Here is a 14,625-nt window from a genome sequence, read left to right as displayed (position 1 = left end):
AGGAAAAAAATACACCAATTAAACCAAATAAAAATATTAAATCCCCAAATATTAGGCATACATCAAATTTGGCAACTCATTTAACTGCCTGAGGCAGTTGGTTTATAGAGTCATGTTCATTCCACTTAATATTATTAACAATTCCCAGGGAAGTACTGCATAGTTACAGTAGCTAGTACATTAATCTTTATCATCTGTGCAAGAGTGGAAGCTTGCAAGAGGATTATGAAAACACAGTGCTTGTTCTTTTATCTCCAAACTGATCTCTATGCAGAAAATAATGATCTAATGAGACTACTTAATAACTGAGTATTGACTTCCCCGGGGCTAGAAATACTTTTATATCAAGTGGTGGGACAAATGCTCTTGTGAGGGTTTTGAGCTCTCTGCTTTGAGATGCTGCTTCTTGTCTTCCAGTCAATGTGGTTGGGTCACATGATGCAAATACCTCATATTCCAGTTTCACACATGCTTGGGTTAAATTAATGGTTGTGCAAGGAAATCATTCTAAAAGCACAAGTCATCTTCCCCACAGATTCGTTTTGCCTTTGCTCACTAACACTGGGGTGTTTCCTCTAAAAAGAAAGTGACTGTCTGGACATACACTCTTTGAAATAGAATGAAACCACTGGATATTCCACTTTCAAGGGAAAGTAAAACCAAAATGGATCCTGTTGCATTCACATTCTCAAAGTCTACTTTATATGTAAGAATATAAGAGAAGTCAATACTGGGTCAGAGCAAAGGTCCATCGAGCTCAATGCCTATCTCCAGCAGGGATCAGCAGTGGATGGCTAAGGTAAAGAATAAGAACAGGGCAAGGATATAATCGTATATAATCATATAAATATTACCCCAGCCTTCAGCAATTTGTGGAACAAGGACTTCCAGAGCCAGAGGTCATGACTTCATGTTTAAAAGCCCTTAATGTTTTTTTCTTCCATAAATATGTCCTACAATTTTCTGAAGCGTGAATTCCTTTGGAAATGAGTTTTACAGCTTCACTAAATATTTTGTGAAGAAGTATGTCCTTTTGTTTGAATCAAAGCTAGCCCCTAGTGGATTCCATTTTTCCTACTCCTAAAACTGGAAATAATACTGAGATATTGTTCCAATTTATCTTCCTCATGCTGATCACTATTATGAAATGTTATGAATGACAAAAAAACCCACTCATATCACTGTTTTATCTATACTTACTCACCTTTTTTTTTCCATGCCAAAGAATCCTACTCTGTTTACATTTCTCATGTAGAAGTTGCTCCTTATCTTTATCATTTATCACCTAATTCTTTGCTGTATAAGATCCTTCAGTAACTGACTCAAGAGAGATGCCCAAAGCAAATAAACCAGGACAATCAGCTGACTTTCATCCACCACTTCAGAGAAATTTTATTCCACAATGTACAGGGGTAACAAAAGAAGAAACGCACATTTAGTTGGGCTTAGTGTGTTGATAAAAGCGGATGGGTGTGAATTTGGTTGCCAAGGTCATTACGTCACCCAAAGTCTCCCAAGTGCGGTTTAATACAGGTCTTACGAGGCTTGTACAGAAAGTGATTTTCAGGACCTAATTTAATAAAAGAAGTTCCCTTCTTCTGTCCTTTCTACACCACTATCAAAAGCCTATAGATCCCTATAATGAAAGACAGGTGATAGTTTGTGAAATAAGTAGATTGCCTAGTCAAAGGACATTATGGAAGGATGTTCTAGAAATTTATGAGTATTTAAGGAGACACTGTTCTCAAAAAGTACAAATTCATTTGAAAAACACAGGTACTACATTGCTGGGAAAATTCCTGAACTTGAAGTACTTGGGAGAGGGGTTGAGAGAGTGCAGGGGTGAAGATTGTCCTGTTTTCGCATTCTTCACCAGACATTTCCTGTGGATACTGCTGTTGACAGCACCCTGAGCTAGATGTCTCTGCAGTCTGACCCAGACGAAACTTCTCTTATAAACCCAGGCTGCCATGTTCATTAAAGCAGCCCGTGGTCGATAATACGTGGTCCATTAAGATCACTCTTTTTCCGTGGCTGCTGTAAATGCCGCAGGACGCTGTGCTCTGCGCGACTTTCGCTGTGAAAGGGGCGATGCTAGAAAAAAAGGCTGTGAAGCCCACGCCGCTGGGTAGAAGCCCGCGGTGCTGAGCCCTCCCGGCCGCCAGCAGCCCCTTCCCACCGCTCCCGCGGCGGCACGGAGCACTTAGCCCGCATCCCAGGGGCGCCGGGAGTGCCGGGAGGCAGCCGGGCGGGCGGCAGGAGGGCTTAGGACCCAGGGGGACGGCAGTGGAAGGACCCAAGCTTTGGCGCACACGCCTCCTACCAAAAAAAAAAAAAAAAAAAAAATCACAGCCCCGTGGAGCTGGCGCTCGCTCATTCAGTTTTCTAGAGAGATCTGAGCCGGAACCCGGGAGCCGGGAGATCTTTCTCGCACACCCATCTCAGCAGCAAGGACATCTACAGGGGGAAAAACCCACCCCACGCAGCCCCCCGCCGCCCCACGGCAGCTGCCGGCGCTGTGCAGGTATTTGGATTTGCCTTCTCTGGGGTTGCGCAGGGAGGCTCTGATCGCTCCCGGCGCCCCCCGCCCCTCCGCGCCCGGGGTGCGGAGATTCAGCACCGCCGGGCGGACAGCTCCGGCGGCGGGAGGGGGCCGCTCCCTTCCCGGCCTCCTGCCTGCCCTGCTCCCTGCCTCCTGCCTGCCCTGCTCCCTGCCTCCTGCCGGCTGCGTCCTGCCTGCCCAGCCTCCCCTGCTCCCTCCTGCCTGCCCTGCTCCCTGCCTCCTGCCTGCCCTGCTCCCTGCCTCCTGCCGGCTGCATCCTGCCTGCCCAGCCTCCCCTGCTCTCTTCTGCCTGCCCTGTTCCCTGCCTCCTCCCCACCCTACTCTGTGCCTGCTGCCTCCTGCCTGCCCTGCTCCCTGTCTGATCTACCTCCCGCCTCCCAACCTATCTCTCCTGCCTCTGTTTCCTTGCCTCCTGCTTGTTCTGTTTGCCCTGCCTGCCTCCTTCCCCTGCTCGCTGCCTTCCCTGTCGCTGTGTCCCCTGCCTCCACTGCTTACCTCATGCCTGCCCTGACTCCCTGCTCCCTTCCGGCCCTGTTCCCTGCCTCCTCTGCATCTTAGCTGGCCTGCTCCCTCCCTACCTCCTTACCCTGCCTCCTGCCTCCCCTGGCTGTCTCTCCTGCCTGTCCTATCTGTCTGCTCTCTGCCTCCCTCTGCTCTCTGCCTCCGTGCCTCCTTCCCCTTCTCCCTGCCTCTCTTCTTTGCCCTGCCTGCTCTACTTCTCTTACCTCCCCCTTCCTTTTCTGCTTCCCCTACCTCCCTTGCCTTCCTGCCCTTTTTCCTGCTTCCAGCCTGCTATCTATCCTGGCTCTTTTGCCTCCAGTCCTCCTTGCCCTGCTTCTCTGATTCTCTTCTTCCTGCCTTCCCATTTTCTGCCTTCCCTGTCTACTCTCCTCCCTGCCCTGTTCCCTTGCCTCTTTTCTTCTCTGCCCATTTCCCCACATTCCTCACTTTCCTGCCTTTTCTTTTCCTCCTGTCTTCCTTCTCCATCACCAGCCCCAGTCCTTCCTGAAAGGGTTATGGGACTGAAAAATCAGCTCAGCAGCCCAGGAGCTGAGGAAGAAAGGGAACACAACTTGGAAGGGAAAGTCCAGATCCAATATGAGAGCAGGAGAGAGGTGAGAGGGATGTAGAGGAAAGGGTTAAAACTGGGATTTAAGTTAATGAAGCAAGGACTCCAGCCAAGTGTTGACATACAGAAGTTTACCAAACAGCAGCAGATACCTGTTTGCTCCTTAGCAAATTGATGCCTGTTTTGACTAGGTGTACTCAGCCCAAAGAGGGAAGAGGGATTAAAGGGAGGGGGGAATGTGCTAGGTCAGTCAAGTGTATTGCCTTCCCAATGGCAAACAGTGATGAATAATGGGTGCAGGGAAGAAGTGAGGTGAATCACACCTAGCCTTTGGATCCTCTGTTGCAGGAAGTAAAGAATTGAGCTGTGTCTCTGCAAGAAGTGAGGATGTTCAGACAAGGCTTCATGCATAAAAATAAATGCAAAGCAACTAACAGCTGGAGAAACCCCATGTGTGCTACTGGCCTGACTTTAATTCTGTTTGCAATGGTTTAATCCTGAGAGGGTGAGGAAGGTCATAGGAGAAAGGGAGCTTCCCCTTTTCAAAATGCTGATTCCTCAGTTTTAACAAGCTCTGGGAATAATGAAGTTAAGGAGCAGATGGCTACTCCTTGTCCATCACTAAACAGTGACTGGATCCTATTTGAAAGGAAAAATTAAATTACGGAAAGGCTGCTTTCATGTGTTTTCTGAGTAATCAGATGATAACATGGATTTTCTCCAGTACTAAAAGTTAATACAATGCCAACATCTACATGACATATTATGTAACAGTATTATGCCATGCACTGCATAGGGAAGCTACTGGTTTGCTTTTTCATATAATGATAACTCAGATAACCTTATAGAGCTTTTCCTCATATTCAATCTATCCCACCTTGAAGTTTGCAGAGGCAGCTTGTATTGTCATATATCTGTTATCAAATGATGCCAATTATTTTAAAAATTCTGTTGACTCATCCAGCTCTAAAAGCTATTGAGCATTTTCTAAAAATTAGACTTTTGTAAGGCAAGACAATGAAAGATATTGTAACTTTTTCTAAAAACCTTAATTTATTTAATCATCATATATAACTTGAAAGCTGCTGCAGAGACCAGATGCTGTGAGTAGCCCTGAGTACTGCTGAGTAGCAGTGTGAGCAGTGTAATTGAGTTCAGCAATGCAGAATCCACCCCATAGCACTGGGTCAAAGCACTTCAGCTCTGTGTGCTTTGAACACAGAGGTCATTTCACTGACACATTTAACAGCAACCTCCTCATATTCCAACAGAGGACCATGTCAGTTGAAATACAAATGATCAGCCTCATAAAAGGATGGAGAATATTTCCTTTAAACTAAGACTGTAAACTCATGCAATTGTTTACTGAACTATGCAATTACTGAAGCAATTGTGCTGCTGCTTGGCAAGTGAGTTTTATTTTCTCTCGCAGCCTGGTACTGTAGTGTGTCTCTGACACATGCACAAACAAGATATGACACTTGGGTCCTACTAGTTAAAACAAACTAACAAAAGAAATAAAAAAGAAACAACATTAGTCTTTCATAGAGTTGGAAATTCACTGAGACAAAGTTCACGTGCTTTTTGGCACATGAGTTACAATTCCTTTTCCTCTGTGGATTTGCTCCGAGAATTTCCAAACAGTTTAGTGGTGTTTTGGTTTGTTTGGTTTGGGTTTTTTCCTTCAATAGTATTTATAAACTCCTTCAATCTGATATGTTCCTCCACTGATAAAACAAACCCACAAGGTATTATCAAATTATGTTAATCTTTATTTCTACAACTTTCGGAGAAGTACCTATGTGCAGAACTTTGGCTTGTGATCAGACTTCATTAGGAATGAGAGAAAAAAACCCAAAAACAAGTAGGAGGATTGCATGAATTCCTGAGTGCAGAATCCCTCCCTCTCTCCTCTCTAACCTTCCTCCTTTCTTCCTTCCCTCCTTTCCTTCCTTGCCTCCCTCCTTTCCTCCTGCCTTCCTTACTTCCTTTCTGTCCCTGACTGTCTCTCCTTCCCTTCTTTCCCCCTACTGCCACCCCATGGAATGCCACAGATGCCTTTCTTTGGCATAATATATAAAGCAGAAGAAAGTTAACACTCACACACCACCATTGCATTTCATATTTTTTAAAGGAACCTAATTTTTCAAAACATGAAGCAAAAGAACTGCGAAATTAGATAAACTTCATGTTATTAAAAATGTAATATCAAACATCTTGTTTCTTCTCCTATATATCTTTGTGCAGATGTTGTAACATAATTTCTACTGCATTTGGGGATTTTCAGACATCAGTATTATGATTGCATGCTGTCAGATTTCTGCAGGTAGTTTAATTATGAGGCTTGGGGGTCAGAATTCATGTTTTGCGTATTGCTGATAATTTTAACTGCAGGAAGTTTCTATATTATTGGAGAAGTGACCTCTGTCCCATAGTGGTCAGGATGCTTTTTTTCATGGAGGTGCTTGCAGTAGTTCATGGCTGCCATGGAAGTCCCTCATAGACTGCTGTTTCTGGGGCATGCCACAGGTCCTCACGTTCCCATAGGGAGTTACAGTTTGTCTGTGATTGGTGAATACTTAAAAACTATGACTTGGAGAAAAGTTGAACCAATCTCTTCAAGTTCACGGGGTATTTTGTTTAAATTTTTTATTTGTGAGTTAAGTTCTGCTCCTTGGCATGTGGTCCTCTTCCTTAATATTCAGGTAGGCAATAAGTTTTGCTCATTTTAGGTCATAAGATAAAGATGGAATTTTTTTATTGTATGTTTGTTAGATAACCTTGTCAGTCTCTCCTCATGTCTGGCAGCTTGTAGAAACAGCAGGACAACTGCAGGTTGGTTGCAATTGCAAATTTGCCTGCCCTATACACTGTGCAGAGAGCAGCAAAGATCAGGAGTTGCTGCCAGGCTTTGTGCTGTGCCATGGCTAAATTACCAGCTCTGGACATTTAGATGTGGCCTGAGGGTAATCTGCAACTGACTCAGACTAAGAAGAAGATTGTAGTATGAGGGGAATAGGAATGAATGATGTGTTGTTTTTACTGAACTAAAGGAAATGTTAGGTTTTTGTACCTGAGCTGGGGCGTTCTATCCTGGGAAAGTGTGAGAAACCATGAAATTCCCTTCACAGCCACTACAGTAACAAACGTTCACTATTTTCATATTGAAGAGGAGCAACAATTCCCTAGTGAAGGTTTACAGGAGCATCAGTAGCTGGAGAAGAAAGACTTGCAATATTGAACTCATTTATGTTTACTGAGACAATCTAGACCCTTAGGGAAGGGCTAAAGAGAAGTGGTGGAGGCCACACCTGCAGTATTGTATCCCATTCTGGGCTCCTCAGTACAAGAGAGACATGGACATATGGGATAAAGTCTGACAAAGGGTTAGGAGGATGATGAACGGACTGGAGTGTTGCTCACATGAAGAAAGGCTGAGAGAGCTGTGACTGTCCAGCCTGGAGAAGAACTGGCTCAGGGGGATCTCATTAGTTCATACAAATACCTGAAGAGAAGATGCAAAGAGGATAGAGTCAGACTCCTTTCAATGTTGTCCAACACAGGTCCAGAGACAAAGGGCACAAACTGAAACATGAGAGGTTTGCCATGAGCTTCAGGAAACACTTTTTTACTGTGAGAGTGACAGCACTGGCAGAAGTCACCCAGGAAGGCTGTGGAGTCTCCTTCCTTGGAGATACTCAAAAGCTGTCTGGACAGAGTCCTGGGGAACCAGCTCTAGGAGGCCCTGCTTGAGCAGGGGGTTGGACCAGATATACTCCAGAAGTTCTTTCCAATGTCAGCCTTTCTGTGATTCTATAATAATGTGAGCAGCAGCCAGGCTATTGGACTTGGGATATGAGATAGTCCTGTTGGAAAGCCCCATAGGGAGGTTGGTCTTTGCAAAATCTAAAGAAATGGTACACTTTGGGAGTCCTGATTATGCCTTTGAGGCCTAAGATGATTACACTGGGGACACTGGAAACATTGCTGTCAACTCTCTATGTCCCTGTCTGCAACATGGCTTCACATTTTTCTTATGATGCAGAGCATTATGCATAGAAAGGAAAGATTGCCCAGATATTAATGTGTAAGCTTGTGGCCCAGGGGACATATGATCTGTTCCCAGCTATGTGAAATGTGTCCTCCATGACCTCAGGCAAATCACTCAGGGTTGTGCTTCTCCCCACAATCTGTGGAAGATGCCATGATCTTGCCATCAAGGACAAGAGAGAATCAGTTTTTCTCATTGCTCCTTTGAAATTAGTTCACGGAGCTGGGGTAGTTCCCATTCTATGTCTCACCACTCCATTTCCAGAGCAGGTTCCTACTAAGGTACCCCAAGGCCACAAAGTGCCATAGGAACCATTCCTATAGGTACAGGTATGGATTCATCCTACCCAGTCCTTATGAAACAACCCCTGTTAAGCAGAACATAGCCCCAAAAGGTTTTCCACAGTTAACATCAAAATATTTTTCAAAAAGCAATTTAATGAGATGACACCCACTCTCTGAGATGAAATCATTCTAGATTACCACTTTTCCTCCCTTCCTACCCACTCCCTTCCTCTCTGGCATGATTTTAGCAGCTAATATCTGTATGAATGCTAGCAGTTAGGAATTATATAATGAGCCAAACCTTAGCAGTGATGCCTCCTGATACCAGGTGAGGATCAAACACTAGTTCCTTCTCCATTTGAAAACCATGGTAATGAAATTTCACACTCCATATAGCTTTGGACTGAATGAAAAACACTTGGTAGACACAGAGACAAGTAAAATCTTTCTGGAACTGAATTGGATGGGGAAGGGCCAAATGGACATGAAGTGCTCAAAAAAACCTAAGTGATATTGCAGGAACAGCTAAGTGGGAAGGAACAAAATGATCTAGACAAATGCCATCATCATTGAGAACAGGTTTTGCCCAATCTTCCAGGGGATGCAGAGCAAATAGGGATTGAATGCTGATCCAGAAACTGTCATTGAAGAGAGAGCAGTAAAGCATATTAAGATCTTCCATAATATGTAATTTTCATTTTTGTTTGTATAGTATTACTATACATTTTATTATTAACTAATTTTTTTATCATGAAAAATATAAGCTGCTTGTCTAAAAACTGTATCCCACTTTCAGTTTGCTACTCATCCTGAAACCACTCTCTGTCCCTTGCCATTCTCTTGTTTGGATTGGAAATGAATAAACCAAAATGGTATGTGACACTACAGTTTTGGTGGAAATTTCCCTCCTTTTTGGGTATAAGTATGCTGTGTTTCAAATCTCTGTAATTTTTTTTTTCTTTTTTTTTTTTTTTAAGCTGGGTTTTGTTCCTTTGGAGGGATGATTTATTGTAAGTGGCTGTAAAAAGACATTAGGAGAGCAAATAGTCCTTTGGGAACAAAGAATCATAAGATAGAAAAACAGCTGTTGAGACTATAACAAACAGTCTAGTGTGCCAACATACAGCAACAATATTCAAGGTGGGAGAAAAAAGCCAGCATCTTCATTTGGAAGATAAACCAACCCTGAACCAAACTGAACAAAGATGTAAACATCTGAAAAATTGGCAGATGGATGAGAGCTGCACACAACACTGGAAGAGAAGGAGAAATTGCCATGGGTGGGAGGGGGTGAAAATGGTCTGTTATACCTTGGGAATCAGAATAAATCAGTGCCATTTGAGAAAGTGCAGTGACAATTAAACTGGCTAGCTATGGAGCATTAAATTTATTGTCAAGGTTAGTAGTGGGAGTACAGCTCATCCATTGATGTATATCAGGCTCCTTGAAGGCAGTGGTGTTAGAGTGGATTACTAACCTCATGATTTGTACTCTGATTAAAATAGCGACAACATTTTTAGCACATATTTTAGATTATTTTGCAATATATAACTTCACACCACTAAAATATTTCAGTGCAGTCTGTTCGGGCTGATAATCAGGATAATCTATGGATAACTGTAATCCATGGTTATAGCTCAGCTCACTATCAGAAAACTCTGAAATGCATTTAAAAATATATTTTTTGTTAGGCTGAGTATTTGTAAGTTGCTTTTTCAGCAACAACATCGGACAGGAAAGGACTGTATCTCCCTCACCTTGGGATAATCCTGGGCATTTAAATTAGTTAAAAATGGTATGCAACTTTAATGAAATTAAGTAGCATCCATTTTGACATTAAATACTTGGGGATCCAATAAGAAGGGCCAGATTTGATCTCCTTGATCAAATCTCATTTTTCTTCTGGAGTAGACTGCAGTTGACCTTTCAAGAATTTGCCTTATTTCTGAAGAAAATATCTTGGTGGAGATGGGAGTCAGAAAAAGAACAGTTTTACTCCCCATAAACTCCTAGAAAATGGATGAATCCACTGGGGGTTGTGTGTGTGACACAGTTATCTCCCACTAGTCCTTGCACATTTTAAAACAGGTCCAGAGAAGGGCCACAAAAATGATCAGAGGGCTGGAGCACCTCTCCTGTGAAGACAGGCTGAGAGAGTTGGGGTTGTTCAGCCTGAAGAAGAGAAAGCTTCAGGGAGACCTTACAGCAACCTTCAAGTATCTAAAAGGGGCTTAAAAGAAAGATGGTCAGAGACTTTTTAGTAGGGCCTGTAGTAATAGGACAAGGGCTAACATTTTGAAATTGAAAAAGGACAGGTTCACATTGAATATAAAGAAGAATTCTTTTGTGATAGTGATGGTGAGACTATAGAATAAGTTGCCCAGAGAAATTGCAAATGTTCAGTCCTTGGAAGAGTTCAAGACCAAGTTGAATGGGATTTTGAACAACCTGATTAGTGAACAATGTCCCTGCTTATGACAGGGAGGTTGGACCAGATGATTTTCAAAGGTCCCTTTCAACAAAAACATTCTGTGATTCTATTATTTTGAGATTCTAAGCCACAGGAGTGCTAAAAGTGTTGTAATTCATACTTAGCCCTGAGCCAGAGCTAATGCAGACCCCAGATAAGCTTCTTGCTTCCACTCTTCTGCTGAGCATCCTTTAGCACAAAGTTTCCTTACTCTACCATTTGCTGTTTAAACTAAGGAGGGGAAATCCTTGTACCACACTCCCCCAATGACAGTATCACACCTAAGCTCCCCTAACTAGCTCATGGAGGCAATTGTAACTAAAACCATGATTTGTGCGAGAAAATGCTAGTGTCACCATTAATTTGAGATCTCAGTCACAAAATATTGGTTTGGTTTCCCTATGGTCTACTGCAATTTTACATCAGTGGAATTCAGTTGATACGATAGGAGTTATTCTAATTTGGTCTAATGAAGGCAAGAGCAAAGCAAATAGCTGTTAGTTTATTTCTATATGAGGAATCTACCTTTAATACAGCTCTTATTTCTTTCAGAATTGAATAACCTGCACCCATAAATTAGCCCTCAAAACCTGAGGACTTTTTTCCCTTGAGTCATTTGCACTCTGTAGTGCCTTGTGAAAGCCTTCTATTCTCCCAGCTCTGCCTTTCCTGAAGTTTTCCCAGGCTGATCAATCACCAGATACTCTGCCCTGCAGGTAGCTCTTTTCAGTTCCAGTTCCACAGTGAATACAGAAAGAGGATGCTTAATAAACTCTCCTTTGTGTTACCTACAAAAAAGTCCAATTCACATTGCTGTTAAATGAAAAGCTTATCTTCCACCACAAATGTCCTTTAAGCAAATATGCAGAAACTCTCTATATTCAAATTCTGGGATCTCATCCTGGGACTGCAGCTGCGGCATCTAAAACGTAGTTTTTATCAATAACATGCAAGGTCACAACACAGGGAACTGAGGCATCCCTTTTGTGGATTGACTTCCAGGTCCTGCAATGTAACCTGGAGCAAACCCTGGACCAAAAAATACTTTGACTCCTGTTCTCCCCTTTTTTTGATCTGAGAATGCTGAACCCAGGGGAGTGAAACTGAGTGAAATGATTGTTTTGCTATAAATAATTCATAACATTCCAAACAGCTTTCTTCAAATACAAAAAGTATGTCTTTCACTGAGGGATTCCCTTTTAATTTTTAAAACCAGTTTTTCAGAAATTAGAAAGAGAGATCAGTTAAGCGGTGGAGGCAGGGGGTATTTGCTTGTCTGTTTCTGTGATGGCTGAAAAATTGTATGGGTCTTGATCTTTCTTCACACACATATCACATTGGGACAGACCTTGATCTTATCTCACACAAGTGTAACTACACAGACTTTGATGACAACCTCTTGCTTAATTATGTCACTGAAATGTAGGAGATGCACTGTACCGTTTTGTTCATACATAACAAAATAAGTAGCTTTTCTTCTATCACTTGTAAAAACAAATTCTAGGTATAGTACAGAAATGAAAATAAGATTCAGAACAAGGTATGCAGGAAAGCTACAATATACTGAAAAAAATATTTGGTATAAAATACATCTTTTTTCAACTAAAACACCAGCCCTGTCTGATTAGATACATCAAATACCTTGTTCATGTAGAGTTTCCCATGAAGATGTATTAAGTCTCAATGGGAAATATCTTCAGTGAGTTTATACAAAGTAGAAATTATTCCCGATGTTGATGGAGTTTGGGATTTTTTAAAAATCAGTTTTACAGTCAGCTTAGTGTTTAATTCAAGGAAAGCTACAAATTGATAGTACAGTTGATAAAACCAAATCAAACAGTTGTTCTACTTAGTATGATGAGGGTAAATCTGAGTCTTTATGAAGCTGAAATGTTGTTCCTGTTAGGAGTGGAAAAAACTTACTGTTATTTTTGCTTTTGTCATTCCTGGCTTAAAGTTATGGGATGCTTCAACTCCCACACTTCTGTAAGACAACATTGCAAAGTGTATTCGAATAGTAAGTTGATACAGCTTAGTATTATTTGTCAATAAATCACATTACTTTTCTGAAAGCCTAAATACATACATTCAAGATGTTAGTGACTGCCTTACTCTTAAATGCACTCATTCTGATATTGACTGGAATCCTCATACCTATAAAGCACACAAGGAAATTTTATGTCTATCTAAATTCAAAAATGCATTCCTGCAAGCGTTATCTAAGTATTTAGTATTTTATTTGTTTTCTTTTTCTTTTAGTAAGTGATGGAATAAACAACACTTTCCTTTGGATGGATTATCCTACATGTGAACTGCCTGTTACTCTTTCTGCAAGAATAGGAAAAGCCCTTTGCTTTTGTTTGTTAAATATCAGCTTGATGGGAAAAAGCATCTGAATGGCTCACGCTCACAGTGGACCATCAGTTGAATGGGATCAGCACCTCTACTAAAGCATCTGAATTTAAGGATTTGGAAAAGAGTTTTTTGCAGAGATGACCCATTTACAAGCTGGACTTAGTCCAGAGACTATAGAGAAAGCCCGCCTGGAACTGAATGAAAACCCAGACATTCTGCATCAGGATATCCAGCAAGTCAGGGACATGATTATCACGAGGCCTGACATTGGGTTTTTACGTACAGATGATGCCTTCATCTTGAGATTTCTCCGAGCCAGAAAGTTTCACCAAACTGAGGCCTTCAGACTGCTGGCTCAGTACTTCCAGTACCGCCAGTTAAACCTGGAAATGTTCAAAAACTTCAAGGCCGATGATCCAGGAATCAAACGGGCTCTGACAGATGGGTTCCCAGGAGTACTGGAAAATCGCGACCACTGTGGCAGGAAGATTCTTCTGCTTTTTGCAGCCAACTGGGATCAGAGTAGGTAAATGTAGATAGTGTCCTTATCTTTTTACATACACTCACACTCGTAACAGAATGTTTGTGACCATACTTGAAACAGCAAAGCCATTTTCAGTAAAAGAGTCCGTAATCATATATCCATTTTACTATAACTTTCATCTCATCTGATCACCTGTTATTCACCATTTTTAGGACATAGGTAGCTCATGTTGGTTGTTTTTTTAAATAAATATTTCCATTTTTTTAGCCAGATAATGTCTTCTGCTATAAATTTATTAATATCTATTATACAATTGTTTCAGCAATATCGTAGACTGGCCAAACAGGTTGACAGAAAGCAAATGTCTCAAAGCACATGGATGTTCTCATAGCTCTTCTGATGCAGAAGAAACTGACCATATTTGTTCTGCCTTCAGACTTCATAATGGATCTTTTTTGTTTGTTTTTTCATGTTTGTTTGCTTGAACCATTTCAAGAATTACAACCCGTGCTCTATTTCCACAAGCTGCGTTGTAATTTCTGCACACTCTGATTACTGTATGATGTTATTCTTATAAATGGGAGATTCATGCAAAGTGTATTTTCTGTTCAGGTCATTTCTTTAATGGAATGGTATGAACAAAGACATCTCCCAGCCATTATTATAAAATGATGTCCCTAAATGTTAATGTGATTAGTCAGCTTTCACCATGTATTTGAAGTGATACAGAGAAAAGGGACTGGTCCAGGAATATCATGTTCACATTGTCCTCTTCTTCACAAGTCATTCCATTCCATTTTCCCTGCCTTCATGGTGAGATGGAGAAGTGTCATCAGCTGTAGGGTTACCATGTGTTTTGCTGATTTTTTTATAGAAGTCATGCTAAAGAACAAAATTCAGATTCAGGTTTTGAGTATCTGTTCTGATGAGTTCCAGGAAGGATTTTGTCGTGGCGTGATCTGAAGTTTTCCGTGAAGGTGTCTTATCTTTAGGAGTCAATAGATTGGAGCTTTGAATTTACATTGTAGAAATTATTAGAGAACAATACACATATGCCTGCAATTTTTCATGTTAGTTGTTTTCAGGGAAAACCTTTCATCTGCACGTGAAAGCAGAGTTCATATGTGTTTCTGGTTTTCATTTGCATGCAAATAAATGTATAGAAAAGGATACAGAAATGTAACTCTAGATAATCAAACGTATTTGGTGAAATCCTGCACTGAAGGCAGTAATAAAAGTTCTATTAACTACAAAGGGGCCAGCAGTTAATCTCCTGTCTTTTGGAACTGTGAGTTTTCCTTCCTTCCAACTGCAAAACTCTTCCTCTAGCAATTGACCTGAAAAGAAAG

At 41.6% G+C, this 14,625-nt stretch overlaps 1 protein-coding gene across 1 annotated transcript in view; it reads left to right on the top strand.

Annotated features, from left to right (window-relative positions):
• Nucleotides 1-2,343: 2,343 nt before the first annotated feature.
• CLVS1 (clavesin 1) overlaps nucleotides 2,344-14,625 on the top strand; it is a 101,658-nt gene continuing 89,376 nt past the window's right edge. Inside the window, exons 1-2 of the mRNA XM_050329053.1 lie at nucleotides 2,344-2,524; nucleotides 12,697-13,318. Of these exons, the coding sequence (XP_050185010.1) occupies nucleotides 12,930-13,318 (389 nt within the window). The 5' untranslated portion in view covers nucleotides 2,344-2,524; nucleotides 12,697-12,929. The remainder of the gene's footprint in view (nucleotides 2,525-12,696; nucleotides 13,319-14,625) is intronic.

This window comes from Myiozetetes cayanensis, unplaced genomic scaffold (genome assembly GCF_022539395.1).
Source record: "Myiozetetes cayanensis isolate MyiCay16 unplaced genomic scaffold, myiCay2020 scf1, whole genome shotgun sequence".
Classification (NCBI taxonomy): Eukaryota; Metazoa; Chordata; class Aves; order Passeriformes; family Tyrannidae; genus Myiozetetes; species Myiozetetes cayanensis.
This window is presented reverse-complemented; position numbering and strand designations above follow the sequence as displayed.